This window comes from Anas platyrhynchos, chromosome Z (genome assembly GCF_047663525.1).
Source record: "Anas platyrhynchos isolate ZD024472 breed Pekin duck chromosome Z, IASCAAS_PekinDuck_T2T, whole genome shotgun sequence".
In the NCBI taxonomy this organism is placed as follows: domain Eukaryota; kingdom Metazoa; phylum Chordata; class Aves; order Anseriformes; family Anatidae; genus Anas; species Anas platyrhynchos.
The window spans coordinates 84,149,029-84,172,801 of NC_092621.1; the positions used below are offsets into that span (position 1 = coordinate 84,149,029).

The 23,773-nt window shown below is 38.1% G+C and overlaps 1 protein-coding gene across 15 annotated transcripts in view; it reads right to left on the reverse strand.

Annotated features, from left to right (window-relative positions):
* The window catches only part of MCTP1 (multiple C2 and transmembrane domain containing 1), a 271,275-nt gene that overhangs the window by 47,709 nt on the left and 199,793 nt on the right, over positions 1–23,773 (reverse strand). For all 15 annotated transcript variants that reach the window (XM_072031696.1, XM_038169782.2, XM_072031693.1 and 12 more), the window contains one exon: positions 7,403–7,522. In XM_072031696.1, coding sequence (XP_071887797.1) covers positions 7,403–7,522 — 120 coding nt within the window. The remainder of the gene's footprint in view (positions 1–7,402; positions 7,523–23,773) is intronic.

Below are 23,773 nucleotides of genomic sequence, written 5' to 3' on the forward strand. Positions count from 1 at the left end.
TGCTTGTGGTCTTTGTGCTCTGATAGCATCCAGGCTGCACACACAGGCAGATGATGACCTATTTACAAAAACCTTTCTAACTTCTTTTAGTGACAGTAGCAAACGGAGAGCAGGTTTGCAGTTCCAATTAATTTGGCAATGGTAAGGGAGGCTGCTTGGTTTAAGAAAAACTCGTGGACATCGCAGCACTGCTCAGAGCGATGTGCTGATTGCCATCTGCCTCAAGCAGAAACAGATCGAGTGTCACTTTCTATTTCCAGGTACAGAGTACATTTGGCTAGTTAGCAGCAGTTAGCAAACATAAGGTGAAACCCCTTCTGCATAATGTTGAAAACCATTTCAGAAAAACAACTGTTTTTCCTATTAGAGGTGTCAATGACTTAAACTAGTTTTGCACAGATAATTTTTCTGTGCATCATCCACCAGCACTCAAGCTCTGCAGATTTTGTGGCTGCTGCTGTTGCTATCATATTGGAGGCAAAACTTCTCAGCAAAGTAGAGTCAAAACTAGAAGCCAAGATGTAATTGCTAACCTGACGGCCCTCTTTCGTATCATCTTGTGTAAATGACATCTTCCGAATGCAAGCTAGCTAGCATACAGGGACAATAACGTTTATCTTTGCCACAAATTCATAGCAAAAATTTAGTCCTCAGCTAGAAATCCCTGCTGACTCCCCAACAGAAGAGGCACTGGACTTCAAGCACAAAGACCTCGATACTGCATGTGCAATGGATCTGAAGCACTTTGTGTTTGTCCTCCATTAGTCTGCAGAAATCCTGTCAAACTAAGAGCTTTATGGAGTTGTTATTTCACACTTTAAGACCATAATGTGTAGAAATGCAGAAAAAGCAAGTCACTACCTCATTATTTGCTTGTGGTAACACAGCTTTCCTGCCAGCAGGGAACAGGTGCCTGGAGTCAGGCCCTTTCCTGGTGGGGTTTGTTTGTATAGCAAAGTACTGCTCTCTGGCCAAACAGGAGTAGCCTCAAATACAACAGAGGCTCTGTCCCACTGCTGACTTGTCCCCATGACAAAATGATTTGGATTCTACTCAGAAAAGCTGTTCTATCTGTAGCTGAACTGATTGTGACACTACTAACTCAAGCTCATCCACCCTCATCACTCTTTCGTGTGAAAAGAGGGAATCCAGTGAGATGGATATAAGCATCCTTCTTCCCATTTCCACCTTTTGTTTTTCTTCATGTGGTAATTTCCAGAACACTCACAATAAATAAATAAATAAACAAATAAATAAAATCAGAGTATAGATCATTACCTTAAAATAAATTACCATATAAAACCCACATATCCTGTAAACTCTATTTAGGATCAGAGAAAAATCCTCTTGCTATCACTTTGGAGGACTATATAAAAAGAACCCACACAAACTGGTCAAAATTACAAAATGAAATGTTATCTTTTACAGAAGTTATTTTTCTTCCATTTTAAAAATTTCATCCTAAATGAGTACATCTTTAACTTTTAATAGAAACATATACTCTGGCAACATAAGTCATCAAAGCCTATTTCGCAAAAAATCTCCAGTGAAATTAAAAGATGTATTGTACCATTTTATATCACTCTTACAAGATTAATAATATGTGTATATACTCTATTATACAGATTCATAAGAATTTGTGTATGGCACATTAACTCCCAGCTGCTCACCATCATTTTCTATGCAATGACATGTGCAACTTGAAACTTCAAGAGGAAATTAGCTGTTTAATATTTCCTTTAAGGCTCTAAGTATTAACTATAAATGCAGGATGTGAACTGAAGTGATTAAACCTCTTCTCCATAGGGGTGTATATGGCAGAAGAACATTCATAGGTAACTCCAGGCATGTGCATTATTCTTATTAAATTTTAAATTGCTTAGGAAAAAAAAAAAAAAACAACTAACAAATAATAGACCAAAAGGAAAGCAGGATTAGCAACATCAGTCAGAGAATCATAAAATGGATGAGGTCAGCAAGGACCTCTTGAAGTCATCTAGTCTAACTTCCTTACTCAAGCAGGGCCACCTAAGAGCTGGTTGCCCAGGATAATGTCCAAGGGTACCTCCAAAGACGAATATTCCACAACCTCTCTGGGCAACCTGGTCCAGTGTTTGACTACTCTTATAATAAAAGTGTTTTTCTTGTGCTCAGACAGAATATTGTATTTCAGTTTGTTACCACTGACTCCAGTTCTGTCACTGGGCACTACTGAGAAGAACCTGGATCCTTCTTCCCCACCCATCAGGGACTTATCCACATTGTTAAGATCCCTTTGGGTGTCCTCTTCTCTAGGCTGAACAGGCTCTCTCAGCTTCTCCTCCAATTTCTTCGTCTTCCCTTTGCTGAACTCAAGTTCTCGGCCTGTCATGACTACATAGCCAGCATCCATCCACTGCATGCCAGTTGTGAGGTCTGTCCCACCATGTCTCTGTGATCTTGCATGCATGCAACTGCACCTTTCCCCATCATTTCAAGTTTAATGCTCTCCTCACCAGGTAGGCCACCTTCTGGGAAAAGTGGTTTTGCCCAACTTGGTGAGGTGGATCTTGTCTCAAAGTCCTCAAAGATGACCCTTGGTTATGAAAACCAAGTCCCTGTTGTTGGTAATGCCTGTGCAGTTGGATGTTGGCCTGCAAGATCTGGACACCTCCTGCAGCCCTTTCTTTATGGCACAATCAAAGGGAAAACCACCTGGGCTCCACACAACCTACTCAGTGAAGGAAAAAAAGGAGCTTGGAGTGTCATCAGAACAGATCCAACATGCCTGCCCAATGGCTGAGAAACTGTCACAGTTTGTCCTAACTGAAAAAAATACCAAACATTTTAATTGGTAACTTATGCAAACCAGGCTTCATTTGCAATACAACGTGTTCCAACTGCACAATCAACTACTTCATCGCAGGGAAGGGGACAAGAGCAGCTGGAGAGTGGGAACAATTTTAATCACTTCAAGGAATTATCTGACCACTCCTTAAGTTAGGTAGCTCCAACAGATAATCAGAACAGTGCCTGAATTAGAATATCAGAAAACATTTTTTTTTACCACCAGCTTCATGAAGTTCTAATAACTACCACTATTGCTTAAAAATAAAACTGGAAAAAATAAGGTCCCAGACAGCAATGCTGCTCTTCTCAGTGATCTAGAAAGGAGAGATTTTTTTTTGTACAGTGTATCTGAAAACATCAAAATATTTAGCAGTTTCTAAAAATGAATGAAGAGAAGCTTTAAACCACAGCATGCCCTCTGCTAGTTTGGATATAAGTCTTTCAATTACAGCTGTGTGGAGGATGAACTTATCTGGTTGCTCATCTGTTGCAAAGCTATTTGGGTTTCCCAGAGAATTAAGGTGTCTGAGGAATAATCCAGTCCTTTGCTCTCCCTCTACCCTTGTTCTCCCTGAGCAGCCTAGGCAGTCTGTCACTGTGCCATGCTTGGCTACCCTGTACCTGTAACACGCACAGGGCTAGCAATATGTAACGGCCGCACTTCATCAGCAGCTGACAGGAAGGGCTGCTTCCCACAGCACAGATGACAAGGAGCAGCGGGCAGCAGGGATGGGAAAGTGGCAGCAGTTGATACCTCTCCTCTCCCTCAGAGGATGTGAAAAAAACACTGGGAAGAAATAAATAAATAAATACAGCACACACAGAAAGCAGTAAGATCCACTCAGTTCTCATCTGGTGTTTCCGTAGGGATTGTTTAAGATCAGAACTGCAGTCATGCTAAAAATAAATTATTTCATGAGGTCAGATACTTAGGAGTATGACTATAAGGAAGTGCAAGAATATGGATGGTATTTCCTTAAATCAAGAAATATCCTTGGGGACAGAAGTTAGATAAGCTTCAGGCAAAAACGTTACTGCAAAATTCAGAGGAAAGCATTAAGAATGCCTTCCTAGTGATTTTTCCGTGTTTAATACTCAGAGGAAATATTTATTCTGTGATTTTTAGTTCCTGCCACATGACTTAACACCAAACGTTCATTCGTTTTAAATCAGTCCTGAATTCTCACACTCACTCAGAGAACTGTCCACTAAATCTACATATAGCTGACTCTTACACTTCCTTCTGTGAGGTCATGAAACCTCTCCAGTTACCCCAGCATTTAATGCAAGAGTTTGTATTTGATGAAAGCATGCCTTTCAGAAACACAACTAATTTTGTCCTAAATGTATAAGTGATATGTAATCCAATGCTTTTCCTGAAGTTTGTGCCAGCATTTGATTAAAACAACAGTGATGATCAGTCATGCAAAGAAAGGCATGAAAAATCCATGAAAGCAAAAATACCAACTATGCAGCTTCACCTCTCCACTGGACTTTCCAATAGACTTATATTCTACTGGTGGATACACCTGGGGCTCCACCTTGCACCATCTTCATTGCACAATTAATTCAAGAAGGTATTTGTGTATTGAACTTGTTGGAATTGCAGTAAGTGGCAGAATAATCATACTAACACTCAGATGTGGACAGAAACTTAGCGAATTATTTCATTGATCTGCAGTGAACTGCAGTCTCTAATACCTGCATTGATGAGACAATTGATAATTGTTTTTGTAGGGATGCTACAATGGGAAAGAATTCTTCTGAGCTCCTTTTCAAGGCCCAAAAGTATAATGTACAAACAATATTTAATTACACTTCTCTAGTGTTAATTCAGTAAGATAGAAACAGCAAATACATTTATCTTTTTGCATTATCATTAACTTGAGGATTCCAAAGTAACTTCTAAAGACAGATAATATTTCTAAGATAAGTAGTCATTGTTTTCACTGAGGCACACAAAAAATCTCTGGAGACCTGGAAACAGAAGCCAGATCATCTGAATCCCGAAGCATCCTCTACCCACTAGGAAACACTGCTTAATTAATTTAGTTAATATTTACACTCTGCATAGGAAACCAGAAATATTTAAATGACTCCTAATCTAATGATACTGTGCTAATGACCTGAGCTAAGGGCTTGCGATATTACTGAAGATTTGTGAGTTAATTAGAAAGACATTCAGTAAGTCAGTAGATCACTTCATAGAAGACAGATGTTCACCATGATGATAACCAAGCTCAATTCATTAAAAATGAGGTCCCACCTTACTTGTAATAAATAAAAAGTAGTAATTAATTGCACAGATATGAAATATTTAGGAAGAAACTGACTGGTTAACATGAACTGTGTGGCTTGGTCTGAAGCAGTCTCAGCAAGAGGAACATTTTCAGAGCATCACTTGGTGTCCTGAACAGAGCCCATCAATAACTTCATTATTTTGGTGGCAAAGTTACGTGACCCAATTAATCTTCACAGGTAGGTGTTATTTCAGAGAGAAATTAAGTGTATTGCAGCTTACAAGCAAATCTCTCCTTTCACAAGGGATTTCAGTTACTCATAAAATCTACAGGTTGAGAAGCTTTAAGCATTAAAGGCAGCAGGAGACTAAGGGCTGTGATTTACGAAATGCATCTCTTAAATCTTGATCTTAGGCTTTTTCTATACTTGTAACAATCTTCGGGATTAGTGAGTATCTCTATCATCCCCACCTTTAATTTTAGATGACCCTTTGAAGTCTAACAGTCTTACTGATGCAAACAGGTAATATCAGTGCCAAGATTGGGGCTGGATCAGTTCTTCTGGTCACATAAAGGTCATAGGATCGTTAAGGCTGGAAGGAACCTGAAAAAGTGTTTAATCCAACCTCCAGGCCAAAGCAAGGTCGACCGTGAGGTCAGATCAAGTTGCTCACAGCTTTAGCCTGTCAGGACCTGAAAACTTCCAACAGAGACAGCACTGCCTCCCTGGGTAACCTCTTCCACTGCTTAACTATCCTCATGGCAAAAAAAAGATATTTTTTGTTTGTTTCAATGTATGCCTCTTGCTCTCCCAACCATATATCAGTGTGAAATACCTAGCTCCAACTTCTTGATATCCTCCTTGTAGGTACTGGAAGGCAGCTGTTTGGGTCACCTGCAACTCCTGAGCCCACTTCTCTCCGCTTCTCCTTACAGTGAGTGCTTAAATACCCTCACCATCTTGCTAGCCCTCCAGTGAACTCACTCGCATTAATCATCTTTCTTGAACTGGGGTGTCCAAAAGTGGCCAGTATTCCAGACGCAGCCCAGCAAGTGCTGTGCAGCGGAGGTTAATTGCTCCTTCAGTCCACTGGCTGTGCTCCTGTTAATGCAGCCCATGATGCTGGTGTCCCTTTTTGCCACCAGGTCATGGCGCTGGCTCATGCTTACTTTGCTGTCTACTGAGACACACAGGTCCAGCTCAGGAGAGCTGCTTCCCAGACAATCAGTCTCCATTCTGTACCATGTCAAGGTATTATTCCACCCAAAGAGCAAGACTTCACATTTTTCCTTCTTGAATTTCATGGGGTAGCTATTGGTCATTCCACCAGCACGCCTAGGTCTCTTTGACTGGCACATCTGGTGTATCAACTGGTCTCACCGCCCTGGTGTCACCCAAAAACTTGATGGGAGTGCAGTCTGTCACCTCCTATAGGTCACTGAAGACAACGACAAATGGGACAGGTCCTTGTATGTTGTGGTACTCCACGTGTTACCAACCTCCAGATAGAGTACAACTAATTAAGCACTGTCCTCTAAGACCAATCACACAACCCTTTCTTTTTTTTTTCTTGTCCATCTAGCTATCCATACATATTGTAGTGCCCTGGACAGCACACTGCTTTTAGGGAGTAAGTACTGAAATGAATATTAAATTGATAAAGCTCGGCAAAATCCTTAAGCTGTCTGGATACTACAAAATTTGCACTGCACAGAAAACAACTTCGACTTTTGATATGTGCTCCTGAAAATCTGAATTATGCTTTTTTTTTTTTTAATAAATTAATATCAGTTATTAGTAAAATGTTTGCTACTTTACATCTCAGGTAGATGCATTTAATTAAATAATAGGATTAGATGAAGAGAATAAAATGCTTTTACTAAGCTCAATGAATGGTAACATACAAATGATAAACTGTGAAATCCAATAAAATGTAATACATTCTGAAAGTGTTAACAATTTGGAATCATTTTAACCTTTAACTTCAGTATGTGAAAGAAAAAATGCAACATAAGGACACAGTCTCACACAACCATTTTCAAAGAATTTGGCTTCTCCTGACCTATAAGCCTCTCATCTCTGCTCCCACACAAACCCTATTCTGAGGATAGTACATGTTCTATATTTTTAAAAGACATTTTCAACAAAAATGGGCATATTCATTGGCCAGCTGGAGAAAAATTAAATTGCAGGTGGGGAAACTCTCCATTGAGTTTTCCAAACTGAAACGTTTTCGAAAAGATGTCATATTTAAAAACAAAGTTTTATCTAGTTAGAAAAAAGAAAAAGAAAAGAAAAGGACATGTATGTGCTTGAAGTAGAGAAGACTTACTGTATCATGTTGCCTGTTATCTTTCCCCGATATGATCAAGAAGTAGTTCCATGCCAACAGCAACAACAAAGCCAGTGGTATCATGTAGAGCTCAAAGTTCCAGACCACAAAAAGAAAAAGCTAGAAGACAGAGCAGGAAAAAAAAAAAAAAAAAAAAAAAAAGGTGATTCAACTCAGCATTACATTAAATTCTTGTGCACAGTTAAGAGCAACAAATTAAAACCATTCTAAAGTAAATCACCTGTGCTTAGGCCGGCAACTTGTTAAACCACTTTACTAAGTAGCCACTTACCTGTGCAAAACAACTGCTAATCTTTTCATTGTTTTGTACCTTATCTTTTGCAAAGGAAAATTCTATGATTCTATGAAAGTTGATACAGGATAGCCTAAGATGGAATGTTAATAGTTTTCTTATAAAATCATGCTTATGTGGACAAAATAATGCAAAATGGAATAAAAATTAGATCACAATGTAATAAAGTTGGTTATTTCAAAAAGTTAATTTGCTGTTCAAAATAAAGAACCTAATAATGTTGTAGTAATGTCACACAAACAGAAGAAGTAATTAAATGTGGAAAATTCCTTTGTACAGAAAATCCACAAAAACGAACAAACACACACAAAACAAACAAACAAACAAAAAAACAGCATAGTAACAAGCAAACAGCATGCAAGTATTTTAGCAAAAACATGGTGAAACAGTAATGACCTCAGAATATTAGAAAATGGGATTGAAAGGAGTGTTGAGCAGCTGCTGAAGTCCACCCCTACAACAACTTCCATTTGCTGAAGGGGCTGGAGCGTGGTGGGTGATGTCTCCCAGAGATGCAAGCTTCCATGAGTGCAAAGGGGAACTGGGACCCCTGCAGAAACTCACCTCCAGCACACAGCTCTGTACACAGCTCTGTACACCACAGAGCTGGTTCTAGACTTCAGCCCTAGATCTGTCAGTCCTGAGAATTGGTATAGTGATGACTTTTTTTGATAACTTTTTTGGAGCCAGGAAGTCCTAAACTTTTGTCAGATGCTGCAGCTGTCTGGCAGAGACACATTCAGCTAGATACCTTTCCCTGATGGTTCAAGCGTGGAATAATTGGTTTGCAAGAAAGAAGTAAAGATATTTGGGTATAGATGGGGTCAAACTAAAACCAATTTTACATCCCATTTTCCTTAGGAACAAAACCCCTTTGTTTTAGCCAGCTCTAACCATAACTTGAGTTTGTTTTCTCCTAATATGGTCAAAACCACAAATGGAAGTATTATGGAAAATCATGATATTTACTCCATCTTACAATTAAGCTTCAGATATCTTGCTAAGCCATTGTCATCCAAATAGTTAAGCTCTGGAATGTTTGTCTTTTTACTACCAAATAAAATTAATGACGGTGCTGTGTCACATAACTTGCCAACCTAAGACAATGCCAATAACCAGGCAAACTAAAAAGTGGCTTATTTTGCCAAATTAGTCACCAAGATATATAAACTTAAGTAAAAAGAAAATGGGTATTTTAACAGTCTTCTGCTGGGCTTCTGTTTCAATTTAAAACAAAATCTTCTTACCAAATACAATCTTCCACATAAAAAAAAATAAATCTTTGTTTTAAGTAATCTCCTATCTCAAGATCAACTAAGCTACCTCACTCCCCTATCACTGAATGCTATGCATACAGAAGTCCTGGGAGACTACAAGACAAACACGATAAATACTGAAAGAACTGAAAAAGCACTGAGTGTGACATATGTAAGAGGATATTGGCACTCCTAACAGTTAATATTTCATTTGAAAGAAAAACATCTTTTTTAGGTTGTTTAGTTTAAAAGGAAATCTGTTAGGAATGGTAATGAATAAGAAGCAAACAACAGCTCACAGATTTTGAGAGTTTCTCCATGAGCTTGCTAACTACCCTTTTGAGAGCGTGATCTGCAGGAACTCGATGCAGTAAATTTGATATGACCAACTGATAAACAAAATTCGCATCTCAAAAGGAAAGCAAGAAGTTCTTGCACCCATTAACCCCAGAAAGGCCCTAAGTCAATGCATACATGATGGAGGGAGCTTTGGAAGTGAGCAGACAGTATCGCACTACCAGCAAAACAGACCCCAGAGATTACCAGTTGAGAAATGGTAACCCATACAGTCCCCCTTATGTTCCCATCCCAACTTTGGTTAAAAAGATGGAAAGAAAATCCTTGTGTAATATCCTGGCAACTGAGAAATTAAGCCAGCAACCCAGATGGTCTCAGGAGATACTGACCTGACAATAGACTGTGGAACACGGTCATCACATAAGCTATACTCCAGGACATCAATGAGTTCCCATTCAAATACACATCACCTGAAATTTCTGAGTGCCAAATGATCCTTAAGGCTATTAATTCCTTAAAATAATGTAATTTGAAGGTTAATAAGATATTATGCTAAGATATAACCTTTTTATTACTTGTATGGACATACGTTTTCCACAATGTGGATATTACACCTGCCATCTCCTTTAGATGATTTTGCTGACCTGCCAGCTTCATTTCCATCTAGCGTGGCTGAATTTCAACTAGTTCTTCCTTTCAGGCACCTGCCAGGCACTGGGAAAACAGGGTCCCTATATTTGCAACACAAATGAGATGTATGCTGCATGAGACCAGCACAGTGATGGCACTGCAAGTGAAATGGCCTCACTATCTTCCCCAGAACAAAAATGCACTCACAGGAACACACAAGGGAAAAAACAAGCAGATTCCCAATAGGAGACGGAACTTTTCAGTAAGAATGAACAACCCCAAAATCTAGTGCAAAACAGCAAGAAAATCCAGGGGCTCAATATTACTCACAGAAGACCTCAAAGACAGGGGGAGAGGGAAGAAGTGGTATGTGTGAAGCTATTCTCTTGACTTCTTTTCATCCATGATGGGGAAGAAAACTTACATATCCATCCATTAAACAAATAAAGGACAAAAAAAAAAAATGTCTAGAAAGGCTATGGAACAAGAATAAAAGGGCAGGTCTGGGACTTGCCTATGACTATGAAGCATCCAGTGGAATATGGACTCTATCTAGTTTGCCCTCTTGAATATATGATGGCTCAGAAATAATGGCTTTAACTTGTTTAAAAAAAGGATCCTCATCACTACTGAAACAAGCCAACTATTTTAAGGGAGGAGTGGGAGTCTCAAAGGTTACAGTTTAATATAGCTGCCATCTCCTACACAGAAGACTATAAGGGAGGACTTTTTCTTCTCCCCCATGAGATCAAGATTTTCAGAGTCACAGGCATGAACTGGCCATTTACAACATCACATCAGTTGATACTCTTAGTGAGAGACACATGCATTAAATGATCATTCAGGGAGACACATGACACTATCCCTCGTGTACAACACTTCAAAAAATAATTTAAGTTGGAATATTGAATATCCTATTCTTTTGCAAACTACAGTATATTTTAAAAAGAAATCTCATCCAAAATGATTAACACTTCCTACTGTTCAGAAAAAAAGCCTGCCCTTTCAGACTAGCAGCTGTGGATCATTAGCTTTCCAGTGATGAGATGTGTTTGATGAGTATTTTTCTTTCTAATTAAGAGATGAGATCCTCTATTTGACTCTCTCTTCAGACAGAAGTGAAGAGAAAGATTTCTGCCTATGTGGAAAGGCCATATTCTACAGAACAATTATTTCAGATTTCTTTTTATCTACCTCCACCCAATTTCATTTCATTTTTAACAGAACCCTGTTTGCACCCACAGACTTCACAGCATTAACCCTTGTCTTTCCCAGCTCTTTTTATTTTTCCGTTTCCTTCTACCTGACTACCAGCAGAAAACAGCACACAAAAAAGGGAGCACCCCAGACAGGAGACACTGACCCACATCTTCAGGTGCAGCAGGGACCAACGTACAGCTGAAGGAGGAGGGCTGCAAGTACAGCTGTGTGAGAACTTTCTGACAAAAATTAGGAAACGCTTACTTCACAGAAATGCCTGCTTTCAATAAAGTCACACAGCTGAGCAAAGGATGCTTCCAGCTGACATGTGGGGAGCTTTCCAGAACCGCCAGCCTTTCAGCAACCTTGATATCTGGATTACCTTGCAGCAAAAGAGTAAAGGGGCCTTCACGGCATGCCCGCCTCTAAGCTGTCAGGGCTTGTTGCTGCAGTGACTGTGGACTGGAAGTCGAAGCAGATGAGTCACCTCGCAAGTCCCAGGCTGACATGGGAACCTCTGAAATATGCATTCACAGCACCCGGAGTCAGAGGCTGTAATGTGTTCAGCAATAGGGTGAGATACGGACATTTCCGTCACTGCCATGTCACGCAGTGCATGTCACTCATACCACAGCATCCTTGCCAAGTTATGGCTTTCTCTGTTCATTTTTTAAGAGGATTCTTACAGCCTTATTTATGTATTATCTATATCTGTGCACTATGTGCTTTACCCAACTCCTGATTATCCTGGAAATTTAAAAGTTGGCTGAACAGAATTTTGGCACAATCGCAAACAGCCTACGTCTGCAACTCCAAACAGTGTGCTCTAATCACAAGATCATCCATTTACCCTTTAAGCTTAAAAGGACAATTGTATTTCCTGAGGCTTTGTCCCTTGTATGTATTCTCACAAGACTAGGAAGAATGAAAGATAACTCACGTATCTGCATGGTACAGACTTTCTAATAAGTACTGCAGGTTTTAAGGCTCCAGCAAAATCCTGCATGGTGTTTATACTGTAAAACACTTAAAAAATAATTTTCATTGCACCTTGGAGAGTCAGCAGCCTCTTCCATTAAAAAAATTAGTCTGCTACCTCTGAGGATGATGTCTCCTCTCATCTTCTATGGCACTTCTATTTAACGAACTAAAACTGAAATATGTCCTTTAGCTGTATCAGATCCCAAACACACTGCTATTAATCTAAATATATATGGAAGTCCATTTAGAATGTAGAGCCCTTGTTGAGGTAAGTCTGGAAGAAATATGTCTTTTGAACATATTATAAAGCATCCTCCAACAGTTTTTTTTCAACACTCTTGCAATTTCAGATCCAGTTACCTGAGTGTCAGGTAGCAGTGGACTCTGCTCAGATCTCAAAGATTTGAATCTAAAACACACTATCTGTTATTCCATTTCTTTAGATAGGCACAGGTCAACTTGAAAATGGCTAAAACATGGGAACACTTAAAAATTTATATAAACTTAATAGACTGAAGTATTATTTTAACATCAGTCTTGGTGAGGCTTTTGTTGTATTTAGGACAGCTCTTGTTAGAATACTTTGGTCCCATGATCTAGAAGAAAACAGCAAAAGAATTCCCATTTCTTACCAGGCTGAGATTTCTGATAATGGTATTTTCATGATAATCTGTACAACAAATCCATGGTTCTATTACATCTTCATTCTTTCTCCTTAGTGTGGTGCAATGCTATTTATTAAGGAAGCAAGTCTGACAATTAGATATGACTCACTTAACGTGCCTTATACCAGCCAGGATGTTTTGAAACACATCTACAGCTAGATAGACTTATTTCATCTGAAGAACCTTCATACTATCATCCAATCACATCATAATGTAAACTGCCTGTCTTTACAACACTGCCAGCACCAATAAAACCTTCTAGTTAGAAGCTTGAAATTTTTCATTTATTTTTTTTTCTTACAACTTGTAACTGACATTTCACATCTTTTTGCAGAAGCCATAGATGAAAGTGCTAAGACTTTGCTCCAAGAATGCTGACAATTCCAAGAAAGTGAACCCCAGAGCATGAATACAGCACTGATTTAAACAGCATATGAATTAGTAATGTAAAATTCATGTCACTGTTTTCAGTTTCATATAGCAAAAGTTAGGTGGAAATAAAAAAGGCAAAAAAAAAATCTGTAAATATTTACAAAATGTGGAATCTCTTGGGTCATTTCTTCTCCTTCATTTAACAGCTTCTGAGCTGCATTATTAAAACTGCAGATTTAGTAGTCAGGTTAAAATTAGAAGAGGGAAATATGGCTCACTGAGACCATTCTCATATCACACTGCCTATTGCTGTTGTCAGGGCAGTTCAACAGATTTGTTGTCTCAAGACTTTTAAAATGCAGACAAACTCAGAGAAATCAATACTATTTTCTCTATGAGCAATAATACCTGGTATCAAGTAACAAATGCCCTACTAGGATACATTAGATCAAAGGCATGTCTGAGAATGGTTCATTGAGCCTTGGTCCCATTTTAATACATTTTCTGAACAAAACGTAATTGTTTACTGAATGACCCATGTCATTGGTTTAGCAACATTGCCATGAACACTGTTACAGACATTATTTTCTAAGCAAAAAAGTGCTTTTAATGCCTGTCGTCAGATTGATTTCACTTTGCTTTAATATAGAACTCTTAGGCTGACATATACTTTTTAGCACAGTTCTGCTGAGAGGGGTGACAACCAGGTGTAAAGCTCAAGCCTCTTTACAATTCAGAGTGTCCAATTTTACCCTGAGCTTTTAAAAAGGATGGATTTAGTCCTCCCCCTGTTGCATATGATTTTTCCATTGGAAATCAACCCTGTTGCTCCTAACTTTAAAATTCCTTAAAAGTTGCCTAACAGTTACAGAAATAAACATGCCATTTTGGTCGGAAGTGTCACACGCCAAAAGACATTTCTAAAAAGTACTTTTCACATAATTTTAGACTTTTCTGAACACACAAATCTCTACCGCAAAACTATGCTCATGTTCCTTTACATGAAAATTTGGAACCTAGCAGAATTCTACTCCGTTACAATTGCACTGCTATGAGGGTAGGACGGTTGAAAATGTAAATGTATGTGTCACTTTAGAAGCAAAATCCAAAGTGTTGACTTTATGAAAAGTGTAAAATCAGAACATGGATCATATTTGATAATTACAGCTATTTATATAATTGCAGATGAAAGAAAATCATTCAGCATTTTAAGACAAACACTATAAAAAGTGTAATAGAGCATAAAAGTCACCATTACTCAAGTATTGGAAAATACAGACTTGTGGCTATTTTTTTCTAGAGAAAAATAGGTCACAGTTTAAAAAGTTACCAGCTGAATGTGAGCTACTTCCACTTCATATATGGCTCATTTCTACTGGTATTAGAAAAAAAATAAACACCCTCCCCACCACTCATTCATAACCAATCACCACTGAAATAAATGGACCATTAGAAGTCTAGATCCTGAAGGAGTAAGCCTTTTGGCTGTCGGAAAACCTATAGGGACAGCAAAACAATTTAAGTTGTATGAGAATCAAGACTGAAGTTACCTGGATAAGAGACATACTGTGATTTCCATTAATAAAATTCAAAAAAGTTCTGATTTATGTTTTTATAACCATATTCATGTTTGGAAAAAATGGAGATACTGGATTCCATAAAAGAGCAGAGAGACTTCCACAAGCTGTTTTGAAGTCTCATTTCACAGATGGGAACTATACTGCCCTTACTATATTGAGGATACTCTGGCTTAAACTTTCAGTTAAGGCTAAATCCTATAATTTTTTTCCACCACTATTTGGAAATAGCTGCATCAACATAATGGTTTCTCTGATGTCCTAGAGATGTCAACTGGTCACACTGCCCTTGCTGAATCTGTCCCTTCACGCAGAGCTGAAAGTAAGGTAGAATAAAGCAATATTTCTTCTTCTTCTGTTTCCTTTCTGTTCTTATAAACAGTCTGATCTACAGTTTCTGTTTGGAAGAGGTGTGGAGCCACCACAGAATAGGATGGCAGAAGAATCACCAAAAGACGGCGTCATTACTTTTCAAAATTCTGAGAACATCTGTTCAATAGAGCACGAACACAAGTAGACAAATTCAAATTTCCCTAGTCATTTCCTTAAAATCTTTTTTTATGTATTAGGAACTATTTTGAAAGGTTCTACTTGTCATCAAATATCACTTGAAGGCAAGTAACTTGGCCTAATGTTGGCTTTAGTAAGCAATCAATGCATCAATCATCAATCCACTTTAGCGAGCCTTTCAGGTTGATGTTCACACTTGTGACTGATGACTGGTTTTGTTTTCTTGTTCTACCATGTCTGGAATATTGGTTGAGTTTAACTGCAAAGAATAAATAAATAAAACCAAAGAGCAACAAAGACGGTGGAGGGTCTGCAACAGAGGGTGTATGAGGAGCAGCTGAGGTCCCTTGGTTTGTTCAGTGCAGATCAGAGCAGGATGAGGGGAGGCCTCATGGCGGCCTGCAGCTCCCTCACGAGGGGAGCGGAGGGGCAGGCGCTGAGCTCTGCTCTCTGGGGACAGCGACAGGACCCGAGGGGACGGCATGGAGCTGGGACAGGGGAGGGTCAGGTTGGGTGTGAGGGAAAGGTTCTGCACCCAGAGGTGGTCAGGCACTGGGACAGGCTGCCCAGGGTGTTCATGGCACTGAGCCTGATGGAGTTCAAGAAACATTTAGACAGAACTCCCACACAGTGTCTGTTTTTTCTGGGTGGTCCTGTGTAGACCCAGGAGTTGGACTTGGTGATCTTTGTGGGTCCCTTCCAACTTAGGATATTCTGTGATTCTATGATACTATGAAAAGCCTAAGATTTCTTTGCTTTTGACTGTCCAGCTTTCTGTAAGTACCTATGGCTTAACCTGCAAGTCAGTCACAGAATGTAAGAGAACGCCTTTCTACTTTTTAACTTACTTCACTGTAAACACATTTTAATGAATAATAATACATTTCAACTACCTTGCCACTTTCTGTAACTTCATCTCTCAGTTTGTCTTGTAATTTTCTAATTTTCTCCTTCACTGATTGCTAAACTTTCCTCCAACTTCAGTTCTGAAAAAGCTTGCAGAGTTATGTTTAGCATCTCCACCAAAGTGTGCCTATTTCTATTTGCAACTTTTATATTAATCCAGAGATGATATTACTGACTTCTCATTTCTTTACCGTGCTTCACTCTTTCCCCACAGGCATTACATAGTATTCCCTCCTTCCATCCCAAATGATCTGCCTACACTTATTTAGATGCTAGGGTTGTCTAGAAGTGATACTAGGTACATATTTTCCTTCAGCGTTTAGCAAGCCCCTCAACTTTCTTGTGCAAAGTAAGATTGTAGATTGCAGAAATGAGAAGTCAGGAGAGAATACTTAGTTTAGACAGGAGAGCAAGGCAGCTCCAGGTGTTTGAACAACCTGAATTCTGTAGTAAGAAGATTGTCCCTGGGCCAAGGCCACTGAGAGATGTGAATATTTTTAGTTCCCTGGTAGGATAGCTATAATTACATCCTGCAATGCTTTCTAGGAGCAAAATGCAAAATAAAACTCAGTTCATTTTTAACTGGCAGTGTTCCTTAGAAAACTGTAGCAGACCTCAAGAAAGCTGAAGCATGTTCACATCCTTCTAGGTAAAAGTAGGAAAAAGGCACAATAAGTAAACCAATGATACCTGCTATTAGCATAAACAGCATGAACATGAAATATTTCAGTGAGATAAATGCCACAGTATTTAAAATACAATTGATTAAATAAAAGATATCTTAAATACATTTTCAAATTGAGACTCTATTGCAAACAGAGCACAGATGAGTGGAAAGATAGCCGTAACTATCCCTTTATGACTTGGTAGAATCAGTCAAGACTGGGATAAATAAAAAATATTTAAAGTAAGATTACTGATGTATCAGTCACTGTTTGCCTGGTTTTACTTCTCTATGCCTTTGCTAAACTTCTCTGGTGTGCAAAGCTCTATTCAGGTGCATTTGAGAAACCAGAGGTGCTGCATGAAGCTAAAGAATGTAGACTTGCAAAAGAAAAAGCATGTCAGTTTGTTATTTTGTTAGAAAAGGATAGAAAAACTCACATTCTGGCTATAGGTAGGTAACCATTCATATACATGTAAGATGCTGGAAAAAAAAAAAAAAAGGTGGAAAATATTCAGAAGTTCACTGCAATAACAGCAAGCTCTATGGACACCAGAATGCTAGGTAGGGCACAACCCACCTAAAAGAAATAAAAATCATGCTCTGAAATGCACTCCATAATTAAGCAGGCTAGCCTACAAACATTTGTGTGTGTGTGATTTTAGCATGTGAGTTTTAAGTTTCTCTATTGTTAGTTGTATTGAGAAATGAAATTTTTAATCTATAACCTATAAGGTAATTTGTCAAGACAAACACATTCAACAAAACAAGATTTTCTTTTTTATGATCCTAAGTGGAAAACTGTTTCCTGCTGCTTTTGTTGAAGTAATGCTTCTGCAGGGAAAAATATATTTCCATGCTATTAAAAAAATGAAACATGCCCTTCCAATTGTTTCTGTATAATAAATTTAATTATATTTGTATTTCCACAAACTACATTAAATCATACATAGCACAGAGAGGTGCGCCCTGGCAACCTTCCCATTGTTTTTATAGTTACTTTTTCCAGCCAGAATATGCTGCAGTCCAAGCTGTCTTTCTTTTTAATATCATCTCTCTCCATGCTGTAGGGCTTGCAGGACGTTTGGTTGTGCACTCCAAATATATGACATTTCATAGAATCTACCTCATCTTTTAGTAGTTTACTGTTTCAGTAACATTACATTTCATGTATTCAGATGCCTGCCACTCCAACATGGTTAGCTGTACTTTAACATAGAAATGTTCTACAGCTCCAAAAAAAAAAACAAAACCACACATTTATTGAGCCATCATCATCAATAATGTGTACTAACCATTGAAGAATACTATATTTTACAGATGCTCATTTCAAAGCACATCTTTAAAAGGTGAATAGAGGAATGCAGAGTATTTCATTGCTATCTACAGAATGGTATGTTGTCATTCTTAATAGTCATTGCTACACTATTACACTCTGAATTTTTTTTTTTCTTTTCAGAGTAACATAGCAATGAGAGTACCAGTTTCAAAACAAGAACATACATATATATATTTTATTTTTTTTTAACATGCTACACATACCAAGGAGACAAAAACTGACAGGAACAAGTTCTGAAATTAAACATTTCATAAATTTAAGTGAACACAACTCAAGGCTTGCAATTATACATGTAAATATATGGTTTCTATACCTTAACAATCTATTCAGTCTCAGAATCTTTTGGCCGAAGCAAAATGGCTGAAAAAGTTATTACAGAAACTTCCATAATTGTTGCCTAACACTTCCCATTCCAAAGGATTTTCTCCCTATATTAAAAGAGGCATTTATTAATTTTAACGTGTCTTTGAAATACAACAAGAAGTTGTCCATAGGTTAAAAGGTGTATATTTTGTCTTTCAAACACAAACTCGCTAATGTTTAGTTGACTTACACAGTAGTGAAAAATCTCACTTCCCTATCTACTTCTGAATTGCTGGAATGCCAATATATTATATACAATAATGACCTTGAAAACCTCAGACTAAGGTTTGGTCTTGTGACTCTCATAATTGAAGAAGTTGAAAAATGTATGGTGTACTTTTTACGTATTTTATGCATATACAAGGGAGCAGGTTCGAGGTTTGAGTAGGTCACCTTCCTTCTGGTATCATTCGTCCTTCCCTGGCTCCCACATAAGGTTTTGCTGACATCTGGGACAGGAAGATGGGGGTAGTTTCAGCTAGGATTTTAGACATCCTGTAAAGTACTGTGTGACTGACCTGTTGTTTTGAAGTGAGTTGATGGTTTGTGTTCAGGTCTAGACTTTTCAGAGCTGCAGCACACTTTTAGTAACTAAACTGATGCTCAGTGTAATAGCAGTGCTTGGTTGCTGTCTTCACAACAGTGTATGAAAGCAGGCTGAACATTTTGCTGACGCTCATCATGGCTATTTGCAAGATACAAGAATTCAACTACATATTCTCCAGGAAACAGTATTCTGACATGCGTAGACCCCTCTACCCATTTATTGAGCTCACTCATCAGAGCAGCTCTGACTGATGTACTTCCCATTTCATCCTCTTATTTTCTGTCTCTCCCTAACTCCTGCTGCAAGGAAATTGGGCTCGCCCTTCACTGCTGGGTCTCACCTCATTAACTGCACTCTCCTTTCTTCCTGGTGCTCCTCCCACATTGTCACAATGCTCAGCAGAACCCTAAACTGTCTCCTATCCAACCCTTCCTAATTGTTCCTTTCCATTCACTCCCTGCTTCTCTCCAGAACACCTCCTAGAGTCAAATCAGGATTCAAATCAGAATTGTCTAGCTCTCAGCTCCTGTATGCGTCTGGCCATTGTGCTGGCTCTGGAGAATCAGGACAGCATGGGGGAGGCAAGCAGAAGAAAGGAATGTGTGGGAGAAGATGGTAGCCAAACTGACACGTTTAACTACTGTCTCCTAACACGCAGGGCAGTTCTCAAGTGCTGGTCATAATGTGCCAGAGTATAGGCACAAGTCAACATGCAAAACACTGAAGTTAACCCCTTTCTTAGGAAGTCTTGTAAAGTTTAAAAATATAGGAATATATCCTCAGAATGGTTGCAATGTTTTAAGATGAGCATAAACATATTTTTTTTCTACTTCAGAACAAAAATAAAAGACATTACTCCATTGGCCCAAGGAAAAGCTTCAACGCTAAAATTTGAAGACTGACAAAGTCAAATGCAGCTGAGGAGATTACAGACAGATCTTAACAGCAGACAGTACTACTGAAATAACCTACAATAAATATCAGGCAGAAAGAAGGAATTTGGGTGTATAACGAGAACAGGATCTGAGTTATTGGAAAAAGTCTCTGTGGAGATCTAAGATAATCACAAAAGCTGTCTTCCTCATTAACAGTTTCACAGCTGCACTGTTCGTCCAAAATAGAACAAACTACCTAGAGTCCCTTCTTACAGTTTCTCTTCATATCTTAAAATAATGCAGCTTCTTCTTGGGTTTCTGATAATTCTTAGTGGAATTAAACTAGTAAAGATATATTGTTGTCAGATTCCACAATTCCTTTTGCTAGGTTTCTTTGAAATACCAGCAAGGTGGAAATCACAATAGCTGGAAGTTACCTATCATGGCACCAAAAATAATATACGCCAATTAGAAACAGTAACGAATGAGTTCCAAATAAAGAGATAAATATACATTATATGCATGCATAATTTTACATACATGCATGCATAATTTTACATTCATGTACACACAGATAAAACTACAAATCCACATAGCACAGTAATCTTTCCTTCACATATTTTTTAATCCCCTTTTTACACCTTTTACATAGGTCCTTTGGGCCACATACAGCATTTAGCAATATCATTGTTGGCATGAGGTTTCATTGTTTGGTACCTCATTTGATCATTAACCTCTCTGCATAGTTAAGAAATGTGATGAAATAGAAAAGCTCTGTCTACTACTTTGTACTTGTTCTGCCCAGGTTAAATGATGCATACCACTTGCTCCTGTTGAAAGGAAAACAGCTTTCAAGCTACTTTATTAATTTAAAAAAAAATATCTTGTAGTGCCAGGATACTTTGTGGTGCCTTGGCTTTCCATTCATAAGGGGTAAAACAAACCCAAACATAGCAATGAGTCTGGTGCTTTGTGAAATTGGAGATGACACTGAAGTGAAAGGGAAGATGTTTAGTTTCTTTGTTCTGAACCTTATTTTGCTATTTTCTCAAATCCACTGGCAGCACAAATGGCAGAGCAGAGAGTAACATCCTCCTTTCTGATGAGAAATGCTTTTGCCTTCATGTTGTACATGGCTATATATGGTGCAAACCAATAAAAAATCAAAGACACACATTGTCCAAAATAAATGTACAGAGTTACTCAGAAATTACTACAAACTAATTTTTGTGCTTCCCATGCTTTTGGCTGGATTACATGGGTCCCATAGACAGAAAAGCTTATGCTTTTTATGAATCTCAGGTCCAAGACAGCATAGAAATAGCAGGTAGGAGGCCCTAGGAGCATTTAGTGGTGTAATGTAAGCCTGGAGGGGGATATATGTTTTGTATAGGTTAATCCCTTATGGAGAAAAGTTGCATGCGATCTGAGCAGGGGCTGCTCTTTACCCTGTGTGTCTAACATCCATCACAGCTTCACTCACATCATTATTTATGCCACAACCTTCTATGACTCAAGAGAGCCATGCCACCAGCAGAGCCAGCTGCATTTTATATGTTTTTTCTTTACTACCTCACCTTCATGCAGGCATATTACATTCACAAATAAATGAACAGAAGAAAGCACTGGCAGGCAGTTAAAGGCCTGCCCCCCATGTCAGCTGGGAACAGTGGGAAATTAGAAAACCGGTGCTTTCCATTTGAAAATATTCTTGCGGAGTTTGCAATGCATCTTTCTCTCATCTCTTCCAATCCTACAGACAAGACTATTTTACTCTTTTTAGGTTGTATTCCTTTTGCTGTATTACAGCTTCCTTTATTTATTAATTAATTTGCTTATTCTTTTCTTATATGATTTCAGAGTGTATTAAAACATCATGGGGCTTTTGTTTTCATGTTACACCACAGTTAAGTGGTTGTTAATTTCCAAACCTTGCATGAAAACATCAAGAAAAAGACTATACAGATTTGGGTAAGCACAGATGAAATTCCAAATTTAGTGACAAATGTTCAGCATTTTACCATCTTCATTGAACAGTAAAAGCTTTTTATCACATTGGAGGCAACAAATTTCTGAAAATCTGATTATCCTTTAACCCTACAGTGGATAACGGCCCATAAACTACTTGAATTTCTTAAAACTCTATTTAATTACTGCCTAGTGCACTTTTATATCACTCTTTTATATTTGTACATAACATACTATATCTAATATCAAGGTCCAGTTTTCTATAGTGAGTGCAAATACGTTAAAAATAAAGAGATATCAGTGAAGTATAGAAACAATGAAGGAGGTTCCTTTTTTTTTTTTTCTCCCTATTCCCTTCTAGATTTGCTTATACTTCTTTCCTACCTGAAATTTCCCACCAGTGCTTTTCCACATTTAGTGGAAAATTATTATGTTAATAAGCAGTACAGCTTTCAGGAAAAAAGACGCTACATTGTACTGACCTGTCCTGACCACAACAAGGGTGGAAAAAAAAAAAAAAAAAAAAGTGGTAGGCTAATTCCCAAGGCACAATCCTGATCTGGCAGTAATAGATGAGAATGAAATCCTTACCCCACAGAACTTGTAAGAAGGCTGTTAGGCTGTTGCACTAGATGGGCCATGGAAATCACTGCCATGTTCTCCAAAGCCTCCCCATGTCCCCTCAGAATGTGGATAACCTCTTTCATTTCCACTTTAGAGGGACACAGACTTGTTCTGTCTGTGAAGAAGGCCACGTAAGGATGAGGCAGCATGTCATGCGTGAGTTAGCTTACTCAGTCACTCGAGACATGGCTAAACCCCAGTGAGTTTGTACTGCCTAGAGCACTGCTTCTCAAGCTTCTGAAATGATAGGCTATTTTGAGTTATCACAATTTCTTCCAGACTACCACACACCCATATAATCAAACTTTTAAACATATACACGTTAAATATGGATTTATACCTGAGAAGTACTTGCTATGGGAAGTGACTACAAATCACAGTCTGGGAACTAGTGGTGTAGCATGTTGTTATAGAGCACGATAAAAGAGAAAGAAAGCAACAGAACAAATATAATCTGAAACAAAGGGCGACATAATAATGAGGTTAAAAAAAGAGAGAGAGAGAGAGAGAAGTAACACAAATAAGTATAAGAACATACCAAATCAACAGACGTTCTGGAAAGTTGTATGTACTCCTTATGTTTCAACACTAATCAACCCATGCAGTTACAAAAATAAAGACAGTGTCAAAACCCCATCAGATAATTATATCACTTCTTTCATTCCTGTCACTTTATTTCATACTATTTAGTACTACTACATAGTGTTCATTATTTGTGAAATAACATTAAAATTGATGGGATATAATATGTTATGTTGAATGAACCTCAATTATGAGGTACTTTCTTTAATTTTCTTTAACATATCTTCAGAGCAGGTAGAGGAAAACAAGTTCTTATATTTCCTAACTATATCTACACACAGGCTTAGCTATATCTCTCCATCTGAATAACAATTTTGTTTCTAAGAATAAAAAGAAAGACAATTGGTTGAATTACTTCTAAAGTATATTTTTATACTTGAATATATTAGTATTAGTTTTATAGAACTTATTCTCAAGCTGTGATGGCAATTTCTAAATACTTCATAGGTGGGTGGTTTTTTTCTTTCCTTTTTTTTTTTTTCATCTGCACTGCAACCACCACCATGAAATTGTCATTCCCACCTCAAGGAGAAATGCAGTACAAGTTTCCTAATAATACTCTTAAGTAAAAAGTAATATGTTGGTAATGATGGCTTTTTAAGGCCCCCAAACCAACACAAACTAGGATGAGTAGAAATGAAGAAGGAAAGGTGGGGAAACACAACATATAGATCAACATTCAAATACATTGGTTTAACAGAG